The 24689-nt window shown below is 50.7% G+C and overlaps 1 protein-coding gene across 2 annotated transcripts; it reads right to left on the bottom strand.

The window, feature by feature from the left end:
* Positions 1-1711: 1711 nt before the first annotated feature.
* On the bottom strand, positions 1712-24275 carry MARCHF2 (membrane associated ring-CH-type finger 2). 2 transcript variants are annotated; one of them, XM_059831742.1, is made up of 4 exons: positions 24091-24275; positions 19484-19679; positions 7840-8049; positions 1712-4709 (listed from the first exon to the last, which is right to left on the bottom strand). In XM_059831742.1, exons 1-4 carry the CDS (start codon positions 24264-24266, stop codon positions 4551-4553), a joined length of 741 nt encoding a protein of 246 aa, XP_059687725.1. In that variant the 5' UTR covers positions 24267-24275; the 3' UTR covers positions 1712-4550. The 2 variants fall into 2 exon arrangements, with proteins under 2 accessions (XP_059687725.1, XP_059687724.1); XM_059831741.1 differs by lacking the exon at positions 7840-8049 and having other exon boundaries at positions 24091-24266.
* Between the last annotated feature and the right edge of the window lie 414 nt (positions 24276-24689).

The following is a 24689-nucleotide window of genomic DNA, read 5'->3' as shown; positions in this document are numbered from 1 at the left end:
CCTCCCTGATCCCAAGGGAAACTGAGGTTGTTCAGTCTGGAGAGGAGGAGGCTGAGGGGAGACCTTATCGCTCTCTACAACTGCCTGAAAGGGGGTTGTGGGGAGGTGGGTGTTGGTCCCTTCTCCCAAGTGACTAGTGACAGGACAAGAAGAAATGGCTCAAGTTGCGCCAGGGGAGGTTTAGGCTGGATATTAGGGAAAACTTCTTTACTGAGAGAGTGGTGAAGCACTGGAAGAGGCTGCCCAGGGAGGTGGTGGAGTCACCATCACTGGAGGTGTTCAAGGACCGTGTGGACGTGGCACTGCGGGACATGGTTTAGTGCGCATGGTGGGGTTGGGGTGATGGTTGGACTTGATGACCTTACAGGTCTTTTCCAACCTTAGTGATTCTGTGAAAAGGCTGCAGCGATGGGCAGTGGAGGCACCCCAATAAAGAAGTTTTTCTCAACGCCGGTCTGTGTCAGAGATACTTCAAATAAATCTGCTCAGATTTGGTACGTTCTTCTGAGCAGCCGTGAATGAAAGCCGTCCCTGTTAAAACGTGTCTCCTTTAACGGTGAGCCCTCTTTCTCTGGGTTTTCCGTTTCTTTTACGCTGTTCTGGCTGCTGCTACTGCTTTTTCTTCTCCTCATTCTGGGCAGATTGCTGTGTTGCAGCAGTTTTATTTTAAAGGACTGGGGTGAGCCCTCTCCCCAGGAACATGGCACACTCTCTTTTAAAACTTTTTTTCTTTTAATATAAACAAGCCCAGAGCCCTCTTGATTTGCCAGCTTGTCCAGGAAACTTGGGTCTCGCCCAAGGCCTTGCCCAAGGCTAAGGCCTTGTCCAGGGCCTTGGAAACACGTTTGAACATTGTTTTTTGCAGTGTCTTGAGTGGCACTTTCAATGTGCAGCTTAACAATTTCCATCTGCCCGTCCCGCTCAAAAGCGGCACAGCCTTTCTAACCAGGCTTTGCAATACAGGTCCAGTGCCCACCCCCCAGCCAGGAGCAGGGCTGGGACTGCAGGAGGTGTGGGACTCCTCATCACACCATGGAAAAGGGACCTATGGGTGCCTGGGTCTCTGCCCCGAGGTGCCAGGTCCAGCCCTGCAGCCCCTGCTGTGACGCTGGCCCCGGATGGCGCTGGAAGTCAGCTGCGCAGCCTGGCCCAGGAGCGTGGATCAGCCTCTCCTGCCCCACAGCCGCCGGCAGCTCTCGCACGCTGCAGCCTCGGACAGAGCACCCCGAGGCCTCGCCAGGGCTCGGACGAGAGCACGGCCTGGCACACAGGTCCGGTGTCTGCCAGCTGCGGGGCAGACTGTGGTCAGGCAATCCGCTGGGGCAGTGCCAGCAGACAGCGGTGGGAGCCTCTGTGGGGCTGCACCACAGGGAGCACTGGGATTGCTCCGTGCAGCCCCACGCCCACCCTCTGGAGAGGCCAAAAGGACTCCCTTGACCCAAACATCACCTCCATGCTTGGCCCACATTAGGGAGGTTTCTGTACACAGACAAGAGAAACCTGCCCGTAAATGACAAAAAGCCCTGGGTTTTGTCCAGCTTCAGCTCAAATATGAAACCTTCTGCCAGCTCTCCCGGGGGCAGGTCAGGAAAGCCACCCACAGCACGCGGGAAGCCAGCACGTGGGGCTTGCTATCAGGGAGACAGCCGGGGCTCTTCAGGCCCTCCCATCTCCTCCAGTAACAACGCAACAGCCCAAAGTTTGTCTCACTTTTATTTACATAATTGCACAGCCCGTTTCCCCATGACACTGGAACGTGGCGGGTCAGAGACACTGATTTTCCACATCCACGAGCTGAACAACTCCTCTGGGAAGGAGGAGAAGACTCAAAGAGTCGCTATTGGGTTTTGCAGGGGCACATGCAACAACTCCAATTATTGGCAACTACGATAAAGACAACGAAGCTGAGAGTGAAGCCATGGCCGCGCAGCAGCACAGGGCTGGGCCCCCGCTGCCCCCAGCCAGGGACTTCTGGCTTTCACAGTTGCATATTTGCACCAACAGTGGGTTTCCCAACTGAAACACTGGCTCCATTAAGTCCTTACTTGGGGAACGTGGTGTGGGAATGCACGTCCTTCATTACCTGCCAGAACTAGATGTGTCACAAGACCAAGCTCCTGAGAGGCAGCTGGGGCTGGGAAGATTAAACTAAACCCCCAAATTTTTCTTCACTGGGAATGTCCTGGTGACACGGGGTTTGTTGGGGAGGGGCTGAAGGAAGGGGTACCCAGGACAAGGCACAGAGCAGTGGAGCCATGCTCACTGCCAAGGGAAGGGGTGTGTAGAGGGAGGCAGCGCCTGCGTGGGAGCTCCACTGCACAAGCCGACTGGAAGCAAGATGCCAGCGCTGCGCAGAGGCCGTAGCTGCAGCTGGGCTGAAAAGGCCTCTCTGCACTACAAGCCTCCGGGAGCACTGCGGGCCGAGTCATCCCTGCACGACAGGGAAAAGGGAAGGTGCCCATGGGTACGTAGCAGAACAGAAGAGACAGGCAGGAGTGCTGGCAGAGAGAGAGGAGCAGAGATGCACAGCCTGGCTGTGGCAGAAGACATTCACCCTGTGATCAAACGAGACCCTCATGCTCAGAACAGAGACCAGCTCGGAGCAGCCCACGGGGCCCACAGCTGGGCAGAGAGAGGCTGCTGCAAGATGTGCTGGGATATCACTGAGCTGCATGAGAACCCTGGGACAGGAGATGAAGGAGAGCAGACACAGACCAGGCCCCAGGGCTGGAGCAATCCTACTGGGAGAGACAGGGGACTGGCCCCTGCTGCTCATGCCACCAGTGACTTCCAGCCTAGGGTCAGGGAACGCGTTAAGAAAAAGCATTCTGCTTTGCAGCTAAAGAGCAAGAGGGATGGCACATGGTGCTTTGAATTCAAGAAATTGCAGGTCTCCATCTAGCAGGGCATCAGACTGATCCGCTTGGGTTCAGCAAAGGAGCGGAGGGACATAGTGCGGGACTACCAGCACCCACTGCAAGGACATGGGCGCCTTGGAGCCTGCCTCCTGCCCGCTGTCTACCCTCACCATCGCGGCTGTGAGAGCCAAGGCTCACACCAAGCAGCTGCACACACCTCTGGAGCCCTCAGCAGGGCAGTGCCAACATCGGCATGCTTAACGGCCCGCTCCACTCACAGGGCTCAGGAACGCACAGCACCAAGCACAGGCGTCGTCTGGCAGGGTGGGAGGCAGTAGAGAGGCAAGGACTAAAGCCAAACTCAGGGAGACCCTTGGCAGATTGGGCACTCCAAGACAGAGGGGTTCGTTAGCTGGATGTGCTGGAAAGGCAGGTGGATGAAGGATGAAGGAGGAGGAGGAGGAACACTGCCGCCACAGGAGAAGAGACCCAGAGCCTGTTTTCTGGGAACCAGCAAATTTGGGGTGTTTCACTAGAGGACATATAACAGGCAGGCAGCGCTTTCAGGGATCAACCAAATCACAGCAGCTCCTCCAGCTGCTGCTGAGGAATGTGCAAATAAAGCGCACAGAGACCGCCGAGACCACCTGCGTCCTGCTGAGCGGCTGCAGAGCACGGCCTGTCCCGTAAGGTATGTGTGTAACTGATAATACAAGAGGTCCAGCCTCAAGATGGAGAAAGGACATCAGCAAACAAGAGACTCCAACTGTCACCTTTTGGGGTCAGGAAAGCTCCTTTCTGAATATTTTAAAAGCAAAAGGCAATGGTGGGTTCAGCTAGTACGAGCCATCACTTCCCACCCTCAGATCCTCCATCTACCTTTGCCAGACATACCAAGAGCTGAGTGCATCCGAGTCCTGGGGATGAGCCAGGATCTGCAAGGAAAGCATTTTGTGAGATCACGTCTGCACAGGAAAAGATTTTCTCATTTTGAAACTTATTTTGAAATTCTCAAAATTACAGTACTTTACAATACAAAATGTCTCCATTCAGTATTACGTCATTTTACTCCTTCTGGGATTATAATAATTATTAAAAACACACAACTTTCTAGAAAGGACAGAAACACCACAAAAGAGACCAAAGAGTAATGGGAAAGGCTGCTGCAGTATTATCAAAATCAATTTAGTGCAAAGGAGAAGGGGACTTTCAAGAACGGTCAATGAAAAGTGTTCTTTATATGCTCATTGGAGAAAAGGCATAGATTTAACCTCTGAATGAGATCAGGCTGCCAGCTTCTATACTGAAGCTTAGAACATCAACACAAAAGGACTGAAACACAATATGCATGGCCATTAAAAAATAATATTATATATAGATATATATATATAGGGAGATATTTTCCACGTATGGTACTCAGTTATAGGAAAGTGTCCCTGCAGACAGGCATCTTCTGCCATCTGGCTCTTTCGGGCCGTTTCACATGACAGACGTTGATTATCTGTCCGTTTGCCATAGTATAAAGTACATGCTGACCGCAAAGTCCCTTCGGGTGGGATGATTGCTTTCTAGTGCCTCCACAGTTGCTGCGTTTCCTGCGCACGTGGGGACACCCGACCCTCTTTGCTTCCGCCAGCCCTGAGGGGCTGCCCTCGCCCCAGCAGCCACGTGGCGCAGCGGCCGAGGGACGGCTCAGACGGTGGTTTCATCCGCAGTCTTCTTCATGAGCTTGGCAGCGAGGAGGGAGTGGGGCACAGGGTAAGGGCTCCGCGAGGCTGGGATCATCAAGCGGACTTTCTGGTTGGTCCTTCGCCACTCCGAGTACAGCTGGCAGTGGTAGCGGAACGAAACCTGGCGGGCAATAACGCATTGGTCTGGTTACCAAACCCCCATCACAAGTGTCAGAGCCCGTAGAGGGCCAGTCAGACGCAGTCACCCATCTGCCCTCTGCGTGCTCTCTGCATATTCCTTGTCAATCCACCAGCAGCCCCTGGCCAAAGGAGACAGCACTGACCCTGAAACAGTTTGGGGCACTCCATGTCCCAAGCCTTTGACAAGGAATCAGTTAGTTCCTGGCACCACTGGGCTGAGCATGGCACTGCCAAAGGGGCTTTCTGGGCAGCATCAGGACAGAGGGACAGAGTTTGCTCAGCTGGGTTTGGGTACCAGGCCGGTGAGATGTGGCGGCGAAGAACCACAACTCGCCCCTTCACCCTAGCCCTAGCCACGGGCTGAAGCGAGCACCTTGTCTGGGCAAAACGAGGGGTTCTCAACAGGACCAGACTCAAGTGGCTGAATCCAACCAGCCTCCTCCCATCTCACAGATCCTGGTGGATCTTCTCCGCCCTTTGCAAAAGCCTTCTCTCCTTGGCCTGCAACAACAGGACATGGGTTGGACTCATTTTTTCTGACAACGCTGTAGCCTGGGAGACTTGACCACCCAGAGGGAGACAGGAGAGGATGCAAAGGCTGGAGGGGACCTGAACCGGCCTGGCCCAGGGGCATGAGCTGGCCTTGCAGTTTCAGAGGAGCCCTGCAAGGGGGAGCTTCGAGCTCTGCTTCCCCAGCGGGCTGGACTCAGTGCTGTGTCCTTTTGCAATCATTAACACCACTACAGATTTTCTCACAGCTCCTGCTGATTCCTTAGCTTTGAAATTAAATTTTTTTATAATTTCTTGAGGAAGGAATAAAACCACCATATAGTTCCCTCTTATTTATTGTCCTAGAAGTTGTGAGCAAGAAAATTAAATACTGAATCCAGTCAGCCACTCATCAAAACCAAGCTTTTGTACTTTTTGAAAGTACACGAAACATTTAGCTGGCAAGTAGGAAGTACCAGGAATTATATCTGACAAGGAAAAATCAGTATTCCTATTACTTTTGGATAGGTCGCAGGCATCTGCTATGAGAACTGGAGCTGTGCCACAGCGTTGAGGTAATTTATCTGTGCACCCCCCTTTTTCTTGTTGTACAGGGACAACTGTGGGAATAAGGTTGTTTGCTGATAAACAAGAAGCAAATGCATTTCGTAGTCTTCACAGACAGCATGTGAATGGGGAGCTAATGGTGCAAACCTCAAGGAAAGCTCCTGCTCCACAGGAAGGAGCTGCAACCTTGGCCACGGCCTCTCTCGCAATCCTCACACTGATTACAGCCATCACCACCCACCCACGTAATGGCCCTTTGTGCAGCACAGCCCATGGCTGCATGGAAGAACTGCAGTTGAATACAGTAAATGCAAATAAAGGGCTTCACTTAATGTCCTTCTCTGTTCAAGGAAATGTGAAGCACAGCAGAACTAGAGGCATTTTAGTCAGGACTCGTTATTTCACAAAAAACCCCCATTTTTCCATTTCCTTCAGATTTCCAGCTCCTCCAGACCAGTCCTGGAACAGAGAAGACTGAAGCACTTCCTCTTAAGGTTTCCAATTTTAGCTTGGCTTTCTACAGAAACGAATGTTACGCAGCACGTACATGCAGCAGTGGAGACGTTCCTCAACAGCTCCCTGTGCATTGCAATTGCTGCATGTTTTGACAGCAGCACCGATGAGGCACTCCTGCTGCAGGCACCCCCCCAGAGCCAAGGCTGCAGCACCAACTCACCCTCCCCTGGCACTTGAGTCTGTGTGGCAGAGGTGCAAGGAATGTCCTAACCCAGGGAAAGCTGTCACTCAGAGGTCAGAGCATGAGATGACACGGGAATGGGCTGTGGCATTTCTACTGCCCGCAGAACTGACAGCTTTTTGGGGTCCCGTTATTTCTCCTCCAGCAACTGCGCTTCTTCCCTTCCCAAAATGGTGCTTCCCAGCAAGCAGCTGGAAAAGGGTATCGACAGGGCATGAGCACACACAGAGCTTTGAATAGGAGAGCTGAAATGAAGATCCAAACCCAGAAACCCACCTAGCAACAGAACATGAAAGAACTGAATGGGAAACGGAGGGAAGGCCCTGGCCTGGGAGCTCCCGGAGAGAGCGGGGCCAGGGGAGCCCCGAGGGCTCGGGGAGCGGCAGGGCAGGGAGCTGCTCCCCAGCCCAGCTGCTCCTCTGCGCTCTCAGCTGGGAGCGCTCACAGATGTGCTACACAGCAAATTCACATTTGCTTTCCTGCTCTTCTGGACTCGCCCCAAGCTGCAAGCTCCTGGCTGTCTAATTCAGCAGTCCAAAAAGATGCAAAGCGAGGCATCTGCAGGAAGCTCTTTAGCAGCATGGATCAGTTCAACACCCAGACAGTGTCAAGTGCAGGTTTCCCCTAATCCCCAGTGCCTCCAACCCTGACAGCACAGCTGTAAAGCCACAGCAGTGGGCCATGGCAGGCTGGCTACCCAGCCTTGGCTCAGGGCTCGAGTCCAAAAGCCGAGTATGAGAGAGAAGTCAGACATCTCCCAAGGGCCGGAGTGTTCCTTGCACACACCCTTCTGTGCTACTGACATCTTAAAAATACTGTGTAGGAATTTGTTTAGCTGTGGGCCACAGAGACCTCCAACAGCCAGTCTGCACCTTCTTCAGGCACAGCCAACCTGTGCTGGGCAGCACAAAGCATGGAGGGACACGACAGCAGATTATTTAGGGGTCAAACATTTTTCAGATTTTATTTCTTCCCTAAACCACCCGGGTACCAAGTTTGTGTTTCTTCTTGAAAATAGGAACAGGCACAACAGCTGGACCCCTGCCTGCCCCCAGCACCAGACCTTCCCACCCAGCTCCAGCCACGCTCGGGCATGTCTGCGCCCGGGTACATGACACCCCGGGAAACATGTCTCCCATGTCAATCTGGAAAGCAGATGATCAGGAAGTGGTTTCTCATCCTCAGCAACAACTTTAGCAGCTCCCATTTGAAGATAATTAAACAGACATTCAAGAGAAAGAGACCAAGGTTTTCTCACAAGGGGAGTCAGAAACTGGTGGCTGCACCGATGTGGCACGAGCCAGTACTTCAATCTCCCTTTTCAACAGAAACAAGGCCCTGGGCAGCAGACACTTACCAGTGTCCAAAGGACGTAGATTGTGAAAAGTGCTATAGTTAGTGCTATGAGTCCGATGGCCTCCAGTCGGCTGTTGAACTGCAAATGATCCTGGGCTCCGCGCAGACACAGCCAGCCGGAGATCGCTGCCAGGGGAGTAATGAACAGGAAACACACCATGTCGCAGAAAAGGGTCCTCTTCTCATTGCGGGGACCGGGATCCTTCAGCCACTGCAGGAAGGGAGGGAGAAAGGGCATTAGTCGGCAACACACAGAGCACACAGCGTGCTAGCAGAACAGGACTGCTATGCTGGGAAGCTCTCACATGCTCTCTGCAGAATGTACATACCTGGTGCATACACTTAACTCACATAAATCCTCACAAAAATAGAGCTAGAGAATGTCAAGCATATTTTTAACAACCAACAAGGGAAAGGGAAGAGACAACTGAAGAATATGTGCAGGGGAAGGCAGTAGTAAATACAGGAGCTGCCCAGGCTTTTCACTGGAGTAGCGAGAAGCAGGCAGCAGCTAGCAGACAGAAGGAGGCTGGTTCAGTAAAGCCTGGCTTAGTAAAGATCTGACAGGTCTTGGACTGAGCTTCAATAGAAACATATCCAGGACTCTGCAACTGGTGTAGGGGCTACGGTAAATCAGGGCATTGGGGTCTGTGGCCAGGCCAAGCCACAAGGGCAGCTGTCCCAAATCCAGCCCTCTGGTTCCTTTTGGAGAATTGTAGCATTTTAGAGTTTCACTCCTGAATTAAATCAAATCTGAAATGCCCAGGACCACCTGAGAGACTGTGCAATGCAGCTCTGCAGAAGGAGTGCTCTTAAGGGTACGGCACCATCCTCAGGGACTGAGCGAGCCATAGCAGTGCTGCTCACCAGGGAGCCCGGCGCCCAGCCAGGGCCATCAGTGGGGAATGTGAACACCCACACACCCAGTATTTTCCCTGAGATGATGACAGAGAGGAAAAAAGCATATCACTTCAGCAACTAAGAAACCAAGACTGGAGGAAAAAAAAAAAAAAAAAGAGTAACTAGCAGAAAGCTTTGCACCTGAGAAGACAAAGCAGGATAGCAGCCAAGGGGCCATGATGTTGGGCTGGCCCTGGCGGAGAAAGGTAACACAAACCCATTTTCTTTTACAGAACAACCTGTGCCCAAATCTGCACCTTTCTCACAGAGAGTCTTTGACCATTTCTAAAGAGAAAGCAGCACAACTGTCAGGTGAGGAGGGACACAGAGCTCGGCTGGCTGGGGGAAGATCCCCCATTGCTTTCTCCCAGATCTCAGTGGATCACAAGCGACCATGAAGGGACGAGGCATGATCACACAGACACAGCTGCTAAAAACTCCACCTTCATGACTGCAAAATCCCAAAGACCTTTCCACTGCCGGTGGCCATCCGCTGGCCTCCACATTACAGGCAGAAGAGACCTACCAGGACAGAGCCGACTCTGGTGTATTCCTTCCCATTTTCAGGCTTGCTTTCTTGCCTCCCAGGCACTAAGTGATCCATCACAGTGGAGGTTACTGCACTTTGCTCTGTGTTACCAAGAGGCTTTGCAAGCACTTCTCTCTTGCAGCTCTCAAAAATTAGCAGGTTGAAGAACGAATGCAGCTCTGTTGCAGGCAGGCTTCCCTCAACAGGCGACCTCTAAACATTCGCTAGTTTTAGGAGTCCCGACTTGCTTCCAGTGTGGGTTCATTTTAGATACTTGACTTTGACAACAGCAATTGTTCTAGTTTTCCTGGGATTATGCTATTTTCAGCCTTTCCTTTCCTTTTTTAGAATAGCAAGCAGCTGTGGTTCCTACCAATACCCAGAGCTGTTACGGCACATTTTTACTGGGAGTTCTGTATGCTGGGCTGCCGGATCCTTCTTTCCTGCACGAGGATGACTGGTCTCATTTAGGATTTTTTTTCTTCCTCAAAAAAAATAGTAATTGGAGAACATGATCAAAAAGGCACAGTCAGAGCAGGGAAGGGAATATCCCCAAGTCAGCCAGGGCCAGGCAGGCACATCCTACTGCCAGACTTGGAGTAGAGTGCCCAGTTTTGAACAGGCAGCACGAAAAGGGACCCGTCTGAGAACTATGCACACAAAGCTCCTTCTCTACAGGGGAAATCACAGTTTAAGCAGCAATACAGAAGGGGTGGTGGCAGGTATGCAAGAAATTAATGAGACCACACCGGTCAAAACAGAGCACAGGTAACCTGAGGACATGGCTGGCCAGAAGGACAAGCAGAAAGCGTTGGCCCAGAAGGGGAGCATGGAAAGGTGCACACAAGTTAGTGCAGATTTAGCTATGGAGAGAGTCTAATGTGAGGGATGTACAGCGAGACGTGGCAGAGGGGTGAGGACAGGATGAGAAGTGCAGACAACTTTTGTTGAAATGGGAAAGAGAAGGGGGAGATGGCAAATCTGGGCAAGGAACAGCAATGTGGCTGGGGTGGTAAGAGCCATAGTAGCAGCATGTTCTGCAGACACCTGCGATGGGACACTCCACTGGCCAAGAATGGAGGAGAGGATTCTGCAGCAACAGATAAGGCCCTGGCCAGGAATTTCAGCTGCGAGGACTGATAAACAAGCTATTTTAGAGATGTGACCTGAAACATCCGAGAGACCCAAACCGAGCAAGAATAAGCGAAGCTAGAGAGCAAGCTGGGAGCTGAAGAGCGCAAACAGATCTGGGGACTGAGTAACGCTCCTGCAATAACAGAGAACAAGTTAGAAGCACTTTTAAAGCCATTCTGAGCACAACTTGATGGCCGGCCAGCCAGAAGGAAATTTCAGAGCAGCCACAACTGTGGTTTGGACAGGAGGAGCTGGGAGAAGGGAGGCAGACCTGCAAGTCACGCCTTGTGTGGCTCTGCAGAGGAGATTAGTAGCGATGAGCTGCATGGGGAAGATAAGGACCACACACGCAGTCCTGAGCAACCCTAAGAGGAAGCGAGGGTGGACAGCAACTCATCTACGCAGTAAAGCTGCTCCTACAAATAGTGCATTGGCAGCCCCATCGTTCAAACCCCTGGCCATGTGCCTGGTTTTCCCTACTCCAACCAGCCCAGGGCTGCACTGGCTACACAGCGCTCAGGTGAGTGCTGAATTACCCCGACTGGACCAACATCCCTCTAGCAGCAATCCCAGAGCACCCCATCCCCTGTAAGAGGACATCTTGGGTCACTTTTGACCCTTGTACAATAAGAATCTCAGGGACTGACAGCAGATAGGTATTTTACTGCATCTTATTCTATTTATATTCCTTGTGACCTTTGAAACTCCTTCTTCCTCCCTAAGATGGGAGCCAAACATGTAAAGGCAGGAAGCAAATTAATTTCCTTTTGAAGTAGTTGATTTACTTTGCCAATATGCACTGACACAGTAAAAAAAGAACACAATAAGCCACCCTAAGGGCACAGGGTTTCTGGCACAGCAGCAAATTAGCGCATACAGGACTTAAAATAAACCTTGCAAACGATCCAAGAAGTGGTCAGTCAGATTAAACAATTTTTGTAGGGAAAACTATCAAGTAAACATGGGAAAGCAACAAAAGCACAACTTGGTCTTCTTCCAGGCCAAGTCCAAAAACAATTGCTTCCATGCTGCAATCACATGTGAGACTAAAGGGAAAGAGGTAGAGCTGGCTGCTGGCTGCCCATTTTGGCTATTAGCTGGGTCCCAGACCGCCCTGCTGGGAACAACCTCTCTCTGCTTGTGCGACAAGAAGTTATTCTGGGTACAACCATACTTCTTTGACCTCCAGCACAATCCTGAGGCCTTTCCAGATGTTCTTTCTACTGGGATCAGCAGGGCTGTGGAAGGGACCCACGGCAGGGTCCGCTTCTTGGACTCACGGCAGGGCTATGGGATGATGAGTATCTGATCTTTGGGTGTTGCAGTGCACATGAAACTAGGGTGAGCCCCAAGTGATGGAAGGCAGGAGGAGGGCATGCAGAAAAAGGCACCAGGACATCATCAGCTCCTCTGGAAGCCAAAAGCAGAGCTCAAAGTATAACAGAGCAATCTCCCAGACAGTCCCTCCCAGCACCTGCATGTCTCGGAGCTGGGCTGCATTCTGCCACTTGGGACCAAGGCGAGTGGACTCATGAGGGACTGTTCCAGCAGTGCTCAGCACCTTGCAGTCTTTCTTGGGGGTTATAAATGGGTGTTTTAAAATAACCTTTCATTGATTTTTACAGCTCACTTACCTTGTTTTGCAAAACGTACATGGCTGTCAGCTATTAGCCTGTTTCATAAAACACACTGCTTGCAGCATTCACATGCCAGCCAATGGCACTCCCATGCCAAGTGGGACCAGCGCAGCGTGGTACCAGCACAGGTGGGACCTGCAGTCTCCAGCCAGCATGTGCTCGGGTCTCTCCCAGCCTCGCTGCTGGACCACCCGCTTGTGAGCACCGTTCAGGACCAGCATGACCCCGCCAATCTCACCAGCTGACCCTGCCACAAAGTTCCCCGTGTGCTTCACAGCTACGGTATGACACAAGCTGCAGCAACAACAGAAGTATTTGGCTGTGTAAAGCCAGCTGCCTTACAAAACATCCTGTGTCCTTTCTGTCCACCAAATAGTTAGCCTTCAGCTGCTCAGGCGCCTGTTGATTTTCCTTTCGCTGCTGAGCTGGTGCCTGGCTAGATAAGACAAAAAAACCCATGACCTTGATTCACAGCAGTACAATTAGCCCTGTCCCTGCCCTGAGAAATGTGTTGAATAAAAAAACCGCAGCTTCAGAAGAAGAGACTGTCACATCCCCTCTCTTGGCATCCACCAAAACCTCCTTGCAGGCCACCAAGCTCTACAGGCAGCCCCAGCAGGATGGTCCTGTTTCCTTTACCAAGGTGGGGAGGGATGTTTTCCGACCGAGAACCCAGAGTTCAGGATCCCAAGACCCAGAAATGGCCCTAGTCCTGCAAGCAGAGCAGTTAAGTGCTGGAGAGCAAAGCTGCCCCTCCTCATCCTCCTTTCCCCACTGCACAACCACCTGCCGTCGATGCTCCACAAACCTCAACAAGCTGAATCTCTCCTTGTACAGGCACGAGAGCCTTCCCGACGCACTCAGCCTGGCTCCAGGAAGCACAGGGCACTGGGCTGACCCAAGGAGAGCAAGAGCTGCAGGAGCACTAGAAATGGTGGACAGGAGAGGAACCGACCCAAGGAGGGCTGCAGGTTAACAGGACACTTTCATACACAGCAGCAGGTGCTTCTGTGGTTGGTGTCACCACGGGAAATGCTGTCCCACGATATGCACAAATATGAGATCACAGCACCACCAGCAGCTGCACCCCAGAGAAACCCCACTGGTAGCAGGTCCTCTAGACCCTCAGGGCGCAGACAGGGCTGGACAAAGTGGTGAAGATGGATATGTAAGGAAGAGACTAGTGCTGGTAAGTGCCAAGAGCACAGGGATGAACTACTTCCAGTTTTGGCCCCAAAGAGGCCATTCCAGGTTTGCAGAGCAGTGCCAGGGACTGCACAGAGAAATACCAAGAGGATCTAGGGCAAGATCTGAGAAGAGCATCTCCAGAGAGCAAATGCAAGCAAAGAAAGGGAAAGATGAGAGAGGAATGGGACTCAGCTGGAGCCAAGAGCGATTTGTTTTTCACCAGGTAACAGGAGCCTAACATAGGCTTGCACTGAGAAAGGAGCGAGACAAGCTGGGGAAGGGGTAGAGGAGCACAGATGAGACAGAGAACGGTGCAGTGAGCTCAGCAGAAGAGTTCAAGGAAAGCAAAGAAAGAAGTCTGTCTGTGAGGAAAATAAGGCTGGAGGAAAGGGGGGGCAGAGTTTACGTCACATCTCAGTTCTCTGAACCGGAGGGGGGGGCAGCGATCGCTGCACCAGGTACTGCAGCCAGAGGCAAAGTTTATTTTCCTAATAACATAAGCAGGAGTAATAAGAATATCACTATTGTTCCCTGCAAAGCTCACTTTGCTTGTACCAGAGACATCCCAGCAGCACCTCCCACAGCTACAGAGGTACAGGAGACTAGTGAGAGAGCAGAAAGACTGCACGAGGCAGACCCACGGGAGGTGTCCCATACTCCAGCGTGACCCAAACAGCCAAGCAAACATCTCTGAGAATTTCAAACACGCTTTGTGGCGGGCGACAGTTGTGTTTGGAAGTCATACTTTCCTTATGAGACAAAAAAAAAAAAAAATCCACTGACCTATATAAAATATCCAGCTTAAGTGAACCAAAAGTACTAGCAGTCAGTGAAAAATAAGCATCTTTTAATCAAAATTGCATAATAAAACACAAAGAAAAAGAGTAGGAGCAAAAAACTGGCAGTCTCCTGTACTGCATACTACCCTTGGAAGGAGCTGTTCTGCAGAGGCATAGGGACACGCCGATATTACTAAAGCTGCCATTTTTAGATAAAGCATGTTAATACACATAGTGCACGAAAGCACCAGCATTGAAGACACGGAAGCAGGATTTTCTTGGGGCTCCATCATGAGCCCTGCTTGCAAGGACAGAAATATGGGAACAAAGGGTGTGGCTAAACTGCTCCAGTAGTGACTGATTCACCGGAGAAATCTTTTTTGGAATTAGTGAGCTGTCTCAAATGAGTTTCGCTTTAGCAAAGGTATTAAATGCTTAGAGAAGCATTATGAACAAGTCATGCATAACACTCATTAGCTTTTACCATCAGGATATGTTGGCTTTCAACATCCTGGTAATTTTAGCAAAGCCAGAGCCTTGGCCTCCACACCAGAAATTCATGACCACTCCCAAAGCTAAGTCCTGTAACCCCTTGGTTCCTCTCCCTAGGATTTACATGATGTGTGGACAAAAATACATCCTTCCTCTTTAACATGGACTGACATTTTGCTGGGATTAAACTGCTGCCGCTCTGATGCCTGCCCGAGTGGCCAGCCCGGGACATTTCCGTGCAGGGACCTCGGCTGCTCCGCATGGACCCGCGGCGCCGATTGCCCAACGGCGGGATTGCACCAGGCTGAGTAGCCAGCGCCTGTCCGATGGGCAGTGCGGGCCAAAGGAGATGGGAAACCAAAGCTGACTCACAGCACGGGCAAATGGCCTGAAATGGGAGTCTCTGGGGGGCAGAGGCAGCATTTCCCATTTAGAAACATGCAGAGGGGACAAAATTAACAACAGGTTCAAGTTAAAACACTTTACAAGCGTTTCATGAATTGAAAAGAGAAATGAGAGGGTCAGTGCCACAGCAAGATACACAAAACAAGGCGGCCATTGAAAGGAAATACTTTTGCTGGTCAACTGGGAAAGCAAAGAGGGCAAACGGGCAGGAGTGGGCTCAGGTACACAAAACACAGACCGACCCGTGCTCCCACCTCACTTTGTGGGCGGAGAGCTGCAGCCAGGGAGACCAGGAGCCGTGCAGAAGGGCCGTGCTTACTTGTGGCTGTAGAAACAAAGCCACAGCATCACCCTTGAAACTGCTTCAAGAAATAGAGGACGCATCCAATACAGTACCAAATGTCTCAATCCAGGCAGTTGTCTGAAATCCTAGAGGACAAAGCGTCTTCAGCGGGGAGAGCACTTTGTAGAGAAAATAGGTTTGTGATGGATTTAGCCGCAGATGAAAAAGAAGTTTACATGGAAGGAAGAACATTAAAGGGAGGGATGTTTAGACTCGTACAATGAGCTGCCTGTAACAGCACTTACCTTGGTTCTCCTAGAGTCAGAAAAAGGCAGGCACCTCCAGACAAATTGACCCATCCTAACTTAGATTTCTAAGGAGGCAGGAATTAATTGATCGCGTTTCCTTCTCCGCATAGCCTATAGAACTCTAAAGAACAAGGTCTGGCTGAGGCAAATTTAAGGTGTAAAAAGTTAGGGCAAATAAACCCAACCCTGCCTAGGGAACTGTGTGACCATCCTTGGCCTGGGAGAAAGAGCTGTCTAGACTGCAGCAAAGCTTCATTTCCAAAGGCCTGCGCTCCTTCTACAATGCTCTGGACAGCAAAGACACAGATGTTTCCTGAAGATGAATCCTAGGCAGTAACTGTGCATTTTCTGTGCTTAACATTATTGGAACAAAGAAGAAACTACCTGTTCCAGGAAAGCTGTATGCACTGCAACTTATGGTTTAAGCATTTCATCTAAATATCTACTGCTGAAGTCTTCCAGGTAACACAGGAATGCATTTTGCAGTTTTTGACTATGCCAACCATGCTGCCTAGAGTCTCATGGATTCAGATCACTTCCCTGTAAACGTATGGAAGCACATTGAACTAACATTGATGTAGGAAAGTCAAGTACTGGAAAACCATCCCTCTCCAAGGCTTGGCCACCTTGTTCTCCGCTGGGGACATGCTCCTCACTCGAGAGTCCCAGTCCACGACCCTCTTGTGCTGGAGACCATTTCAGAGAGCCAAGCAGAAGGCGCTCTGCCCTTTCACAGCACAGGCACCGGCGTGGCAGCATCCTGCACCTCTGGCTACAGATCCTCCCCAGGCACCAGGAACAGCAGTTCAACTCTCCATCTTCACCCGCAGTGGTTCAAAACACACACCCAAAAAAGCGCTCAGCCCATCAATCTCACAGCCTAACAGTTAACAAAAGCCTTTCGTGTTTTTTTCAGCTTTCAACCGGCTCCTTAGTTAAAAAATAACTGAACTAGGCTGAACTGCAGGAGATACTCTCCCCGCACCCATGGGCCAGCCCGTAGCTGCCAGAGCTGGCTCCGGGCTCAGACGAGTCCCCCACTCCTGGTTCAGAGATCAGCCACACTGGCAGCAAACACTGTTACTATTTTTACATTGAACAGACCACAGCATAAACAAATGACTGCATAAAGAAAATAAAAATCCAATTCTATTAAAAAATTCTCTTTAATCCATGCTGAACAAGGTTGCTGTCTTCCCTCCCTAAAGGAGGCTGCAAAATTAAATTACTGTTTGTGAAGTGCTCAGATATCACAGCAATAAGTACCCCAGAGAAGCCCATGGGGAAACGAATAATTTTGTCTTGTGAGCAGGGATACAAGAGCACATAGCCACACAACACAGCGGGATAAACAAAGTTAGCTAGTGGGCATCTTTCACCCGTGCACTGATCCTGGAAAACGCAGTCTGTGACCACATAGAGACCTCACTGTAATGCAGATATACAAGAGGACTGAAGCAAAAAACTACGGTAATTTTGGTTGTGCCATTTCCTGACTTCCAAGAACTTCCTGCAGCTTCTGCAGAAGCATTGCAACTCGACCATGTAGCTTCCCCACAGCCCCTGCCAAAACGCCTCCTCCAGTCCACAGTCAGCTCTCAGCCTCTCTCCTTCTGAAGGCTCTTCAGACACATACAGACAGAGCTAGTTTTTCATGGGGCTGATGGCCCATTCCCACGGAGATCAGCTGTGCTGACCAGTGACCATCGCAGCCACTACGAGCAATTCTAAGTCTCCCCAGGCTGGAAAGGTAGGACACAGCAGAGCAAACAGCAAGAGCTAGCTGCTTTCTCCTGAGAGGACCAACATCAGCAGGCAGTGTGTCGCCTAATTCTCTTGTGTGTCTCACGGTGGCCACGTGACAGCAGAAGAGAGCTAGGATGCCTGGATAGCCTTTGACACCTGGGGCAGACCCTTACATCAACACCACTGCCATAAAGCATGCCCAGTCCTAGTCTCCATCCCATTTATCCTCCTCTGATCACTAATTTCTATTTTGACTTCCCAGTTTTACTTGGTGAACAGCGGATTTTTATCAGAGCTACTAAACAGCACACTCACACATGAGCATCACTTCCCCGAAAGTTTCAAAACCGTCCCCACCCCTCCCAGCAACAAAGGAGCAGAGAATTTCTCAGATAAGGCAGCTGAGGGAACCGTGTCACTTTTAAATGACTAAGCAGCCTCTTTCCCTAGCCCTCTTCTCAGAAACACATGCATAACATGGGGATGACACTTCCCAAAAGTATTTGGTGAAGAGTTTCGACCCAATCTGGTGTGGGCATGAGATTACACCAGACTGCAGACAGAGGGTATTAATGGAAAATGCCAGCAAGCTGGCGAAGTGGTTATCAGCTCTTTCGGAAGAGCTCTACACTAAGGGCAGAGCCTCTGCTAACAGCAGGCGTGCTTCTGAAAGCAGCCAAGTTCTGTAAGTGAACAAAAAGCCCAAGCAAACATCACATGGCGAACTACACTCATTGTTACTACTTCTGACGGACAGATTTCGGTGGTGCAGAAGCTCAGAGGGGTTTTAACAACTCCCGAGGAAAATGAGAAAGTGAACCCCAGGGCATTTTCCCCAGACTCCAGGCAGGGATCAGAGCATTTTACAGCATGGTAGTAGTAGTACAACAAAACCAGGCGGTCTTTCCAGCCAGGTGAGCCATTTTGCTCTAGCAGGATCCCTCCGCTCGTGACGTGCCAGGTACGCAGTCCACATGCCAGTCAGCTGAACCACGTTGTACGGAGACCTGGCACACCCGCGTGCCTCAGCCACAGCACACGCGCTGCTCAGTGCAGCTTGTACAGGACTCGCAGCACTCCATCACGTGGTGGGGAAGTGCTGCTGGCCCCCTCTTACCTGCTGGAGGCACAGATGTCAGTGTCAGAGGAGAAACTCCTCCAATATACACTGGTCTTTGAGCTTTTATTCAAGTATGCAGTTTTCTAAGCCTGTACTTGTTACGAGGTGCTACAGCATCTGTGAACTATGGCTAAAGGCACTTCCACGTGTTTGTTTCTGGGCATGAATACTTCACTAGCTCTTAAGCTAAAACATCTGAAACCTGCACTCAAAATTTTGGCCCGCATAAGCCTAGCAAGCTCACTGTTACTGGGCTTGCCTGCAGCATGTCCTCAAAGCCAAGATAGGGCCCTTCCCAAATGTTTTAAAGCAGTGTTTTTCAACCTCTGAAACAACCATGTGAGAGTTTTTGGTCAAAGAGCCATGAAGAGAGCCTTGTGATAAAAACAAAACCAAACCAACCCACCAACCAGAGCCTGGATTGTACCTTCCAACTCTGGGAGGCTGATGGACCCATCAGGAACCTGGTCCCCCTACAGTCAATGCAAAGAGGAATGTAAGGACCGGCTGAGCCATGTCCTGCTATCTCCTTCGACTGGGGGGAACACAGGGCAGCGGCAGGGCACCACAGCTCAGCAGAAAGGAGCAAGACCCAAAGGCTTTGAAGGACACATCAATATTAGTCAAGGGAGGACAGGTCTTTTATGAACAGTATCAGCAATCGCCACATCTCACTTTTCAGAGCAGGACATGACAAGGAAGTCGCATGCAAGAGAGCTGCACTAATGCAACACTGTGAGATAAGATGAAAACTAACAGGAAAAATGAAGATTTCTGAGAGCTTCATATTTCAGTCGGTCATGTGGTGACCTCTGCGTTTCAATGCTCAGGCATTAAAGTGTATCTAAAAGTGCAGTGTCTTCCGGAGTCCTACAGCCTGCCACTGGCAGGTAGCACATGGGGGGTTCACAGGTAAGAGTTGCCCCAAACATTGCTACGGTATTTTTGCAACTACATCACTTGGTCTGATGAGAGACTTGGTCTCCCTAAACAAATTGTTCTTTTTAAGTGCTAAGGTACTGCAAGGAGGAGGAGACAGCAAGAACCACAAGGACAGTAGGGCAAATCAGTCATTTTCTCTCAAATGGTAAGGAAATAAAAGTGAAGCAGGAAGAAAGCGGTACCTCTGTCAAAGGTCTTGGTCTTCTCTCTACAACAAATTCTGTGTGGCAGAGCTCACAGTAACTTGTGTTGGAGGAGGATAACCATTTTTCCAGGCAGCTCTTGTGCACGGTGCCCAGTGTTCCTGTGCAGTCACACGGGGAAAGCAGTCCCTCCCCACTTCCACCTTCATGACAGATTCGACAGATGGGACCATCACTAAAGAGGCAGACAAACAGAATGAAATCACGGTCAGAGCAGGCAGAACGATACAGCCACATCAGAGAATCCCTCCAAGCCCCAGAAGGGCGCACGCACAGCAGGCAGCGTGTGGTAGAGCATGCCAGCCGCGCTGTGACTCTCCAAAGCAGCCTGCTGCAGCAAGAAACCAGTCTCAGGGGAGTGTGGAGGTGCCCGTGACATTTTAGGTCAGTAAAATCTGGAAGCCGTGTTGACGAGCACCGCAACACCCAAGAGAAGCTGGCATGTCAGCCTGGCCAGCTCAGCAGGCCACGGAAGGGACCGCAGCACGTATGTCCCACGGTCTCCAGCTCCGCTCACAGCAGGCAGAGGGGCTGACACCGGACCCGAAATCAACCCTGAAGCACTGATGCAAATCCAGAAGCCCAAAGCAAAGCCGGATGATCCACGCTAGTCACAGCGTGTCCCCAGCCACCTGCAGCCACCCAAGAGGTTTGCAGTCATAGTCGCATTTATCAGATTGCCTACCCACTCTCACCCCATCCCTGCTCTGCATCCTGGGTTTAGCAGTAAGTGCGTAAGGAACAGAGATATCCAAAGACACAACTACATTGACCCTGGAAGCTCAGCTTTCCAAGGACAAGACATACTTCATGGCAAGCAGTCACCCAGACTAAGTTCTCGGCATACAAAGCCTCTGCCCATCACAGTGCAGTAACTTAGTCAGCATCCTATCTGCACACAGCCACGCAGAGAACTGTTCTGCAGAGTCTGGGCCTTTGGCTGGAGAAATGCCTTAGTGCTTCAACAACAACCGCTTCTCGTCCCCTCCTTGGCTAGAAGTTTCAACTACAGAATCAAATCTCTTTGATCATGCTCAAGATCTGCTCTCTTGGGACCTCACAGAACCAGAGATGCTTATCAAGGGAAGTATCAAACGCTTTCAGAGACACTTGCAACCTTCCCCACAGGAGGCCTGCACTGCTGATCGCACTCAAACCACCCATTTGCTCCCAAGATGTTCCCTCACGCCTCTAACCGGCGCCGCCGGCTGTGGACTGTTAGTGCTACTGCTCCAGCATCCAGCAGCTGTTAGCTCAGGTGTATCAGATGATATTCATGCAACAAATTTCCATCACAGACTAAAGTAATTTTTTTTTGCGCCAATGTAAACTCAGAGCATCGTGTCTTCCTGTAGCAAGGACTTTCTCTAGCTGCACAAAGAACCAAGTCCTTTTCACTTGAAACCTCTCATTTGCTTGTTTTGTGTATCATCCCCTAATTCTTGTCCTATAAAAGACAATGTTTTCCACACACCCCAGATTTACAGACCTCCATCATAGCCTGCTCAGTCACCTCTTTCACGAGCAGAGGAGTCCCAGCCTATTCAGTCACGTCTTAGACAGAAACACATCCACCTTTCTGATCACCTTCACTACCCTTCCCTCTACCTCTTGCATTTCTAAACCATCCTTTTAGAGCTGCAGGGACCAGAGCTACGGTTTTCAAGATGCAGGCACACCAGTGATTTTGCAGTGATTGTGTTCTGTTCTTCATTGCTTTCCTAAATCTTAGCATCTTATTTGCCTTTTGGTCACTGCTGCACATAACTGCCACATGCCCAAGATCGCCTCCCTCCAAACCCGCGAACACATATGTAAATCCCGGACTACTGTTCTTCATCTGCATCACTACACACTGAACTGCAACCATTATTTTAGCCTGCAGTCATTTCCAATAACGTTCAGTTCCCTAAACTCAGGCGTCTAGTGCCATTTTAGGTCCAAGGGCATTCCAGCTGGCATCTGAAGGCACAGGTTTCCTAGAAGCCCGGTGCCACATCTGCAAGCCCCATAATGAGGATGTCTTGGGCTCCCTGGGAAACCTCAAATGGCTCTAGACACCGAAGTTTGCTATTCTCAGCAATTCAGTACATCTCTCCAGTGCTCACCGTTCATCGAGATCATTTAAGAATAAAATGCTGGACAGCAGAGGCCCAGGGCAGGGCTGCCCTCCCCGCTCCCGCCGACCACGAAAATGAGCCACCCGCTAGTATCTCACTTCTTTCCCACCTTCCAACCAGCCATTTCTTTCACACAACAACCATTCTTTTACATCCGTAGTTGCACAGATTTGGGGGTAGGAGGGAGGGTGAGAAAGGAACATATTTATTTCAAAGACCCTACTGCACGCCCTCTTGAAATCCAGGTAAGTTTTATCAGCTATCACCTTTTTCCATATATTGCTGGCAGTACAAAAGCCACACTGATCCCATCTCACAGTTCATACTCCACTGCTATTCTGACTCTAAAAAACAAGACCTGACTGCAAAAGAAGTTTGTGTGATTGCAACGCAACAGTCAGAACAAGCAATCTGCAATCTTCAAAAGCAGCAGCACTACTTCCATTAGTTTGCACAGCCAGACAAAACAGAAAGCAAGAGCAAGACACGGAAACACAGTGCAAGGAAAAGGAGCATACTGGGGAAAAACACTGGTGGGACACGAAGGGAAGAGAACAGCCAGCAAGAAAGTGCATGTCAGCTCACTAAAGGAGAGGCAAGACTCATCTCCTGGTGCACCATAGGAGATCTCTACCACTTTCAACTCAATGTTTAGCAGGTTTCATCCCAATTGGACTTTTTAATCATATTTAGGGCTGTGAAGCAATGTACATCCACTGCACCATCCCCTTCTCTCTGCTAAACATCACTGGTGAACCACTGACCCTTGTTGTCTCCTCATTTTCATGTGCCTTTTATTTAGGGGACTTCTTCAGCTGGGACAATCCCTGCAACAGGAGTCTGGAGAGGTGATGGAAACTCCATCCTCAGAGATACTGAAAACGGCATTGGACAAGGCTCTGAGCAGTCTGATCTAACTTTGAAGTTGGCCTTGCTCTGAAAGGAGGCTGGACCAGATGTCCTCCAGAATTCCCTTTCAATCTGAATTATTTGATGATTCTGTAACCTTTATTGCCATAAAGCTCAGTGCTGTATCAGAATGACAAAATTACAGTCCGCTCACACAGCCCTGGTGACAGGGACAGACCAAAAAAACCCCAAGCCTCCAGTGCGCTCAGGCATCTGTTATTTCCTAAGAAAAGCATCTGTAAGATATTTCACCCGTTCTCTTCCTGTTTGAGAAGTTTCGTATTTCCAGCGCATTAATATAACCTTGGCTACCAATAAACAATCCAGAAGGAAAAAATTTGCTGACAATGCAAGAAAAAAATTCTTATCAGACTCCATTTTCCTTCCTTCCTATCTGGAGGGGGAGGGGGCCTGGGCACACTCCCCACACGATACACCCTCAAACACAGTTTTCCAGCAGGCTCTAGAGACCGTATCACTAATCCAACCTTCCAGTACAGGCACACTGCTCCTGGCTTTGCTTTGCTGGGTGCTGGTGACAAGGAAGAGACTGAAACCCACCACCGCCAAAATGAACAAACTGGTGTCCCATGAAGACACTCGCATGAGGAATCCTGTTGGGTTTTTTTTAGCCTGTAATCCCAGGCAGTTTCCCCACCCAATTTTTATACCTCCACAAGTTTGAAGGGGTTGCACAACTTCTCACCCAGCCTATCTATTGTCAGAGAGGAAGCTCAGTTCCCCTCGCATTTTTATTGACCTGCTCCAGGTTTGCTAGATATAGCAATTATGTTTGCCTCAGTTTTCATCTAGCTTTCCTCCCCCACGTTTGCAGTCACTGCTTTCACACCTCATCAAAGTTTGGCCAAATTAATTGAAAAAAAACCAACAGCTGTTCAGACAGGATTTGAACACAAAATGTGACCGGTCTCACTAGCTGGACTGAACAATGCTGCCAAGTATCCTCTGCTCTGGAAGCTGCTCAAAATGCACGATGAGAAGTCACATCAGGAAGAGTCTGAGCAAGCTGAGCTGCCACACGTCCCCTCTAGCAATAGCTGGACACTGCAGTTCCTGCCACACAAACACCCTTGTCTCCCTGGGGCTGCAAGTCGACACCATGCCTTTACTCCACGACCATCTTGGAACAGGGGCTGTGCTCCATTTTCAGCCCTTAAATCATCTCCATGAACAACATGCTGCCCTTGCTAGCATGGCGTCCCGCCTTCACTGCTGCTCAGCAAGGACTTGGCACAGGCACATGGCAAGAGGCCGCCTGTGCCGTCTCACGCTGGAGCGGCCGGAGGCCTGGGGGGTTCTGGTGAACACGCAAGTCCCAATCCACCAGCACATGCGACCAGTGTGAGCTCCCGCAAAGAGAGCGCAGGCCTGGGAAGCATCCAGCTAACGAGGATTCGCGCTCAACATTAGTGCCCCGGTGAACTCCTTCACAAACCAGACTTTATTGTCTCCCTCTACCCCTAGAGCCACAAAAAAAGGGGGGAAAAAAAAGCCCAGATACAGTCATCCCAAACCCCTTCCCTGAAGCAGCCTTACCTCTGTGCGCCCAGTGCCTTGATCACCGTCGAGAGGAGCCGTCCATCCTTGGCGGTGACCTGTGTGACATACTGCGGGCGACCGATGTCGGAGTCCTCCACCGACTTGGACAGGGTGGCGCTTCCCGGGCAGTCGCAGAGGGAGCCGGGGAGGTGGCAGCAGTCGCCCGTCGTCATGGCAGCTCCGGGCCCCTCTGCCCCGGGCACCGGCACCGGCGCACGGAGGCCTGCGGGAAAGGCACCAAGGTAAGAGCCCGGCACCCCGGACAGCCCGGCCAGGGCGCAGGAAAGGCACCAAGGTAAGAGCCCGGCACCCCGGACAGCCCGGCCAGGGCGCAGGCCCCCCGTTGCCACCCTCCTCCAGCCCCACGGGCGCTGGCAGCACCCCGGTGCCCCAACAGCCACGGGTTTTGCTAGTTTTCTGTCCCCTTTAATGAGCTTTGTGAGGCTGCCTTACCATAAAATTAAGGTTCCAAGTGTCCTACTTACATAACTTAGCGTCAGAATTGCAAATTCGCCTTTCCCGGAGAGAATTCCTGGTACACACCCTTTAACCTGATGAAGCCTTTCAAACCGAACGTGCGGACGCAGAGATGGGGA

Source organism: Gavia stellata, chromosome 32 (genome assembly GCF_030936135.1).
Source record: "Gavia stellata isolate bGavSte3 chromosome 32, bGavSte3.hap2, whole genome shotgun sequence".
Lineage (NCBI taxonomy): Eukaryota > Metazoa > Chordata > Aves > Gaviiformes > Gaviidae > Gavia > Gavia stellata.
This window is presented reverse-complemented; position numbering and strand designations above follow the sequence as displayed.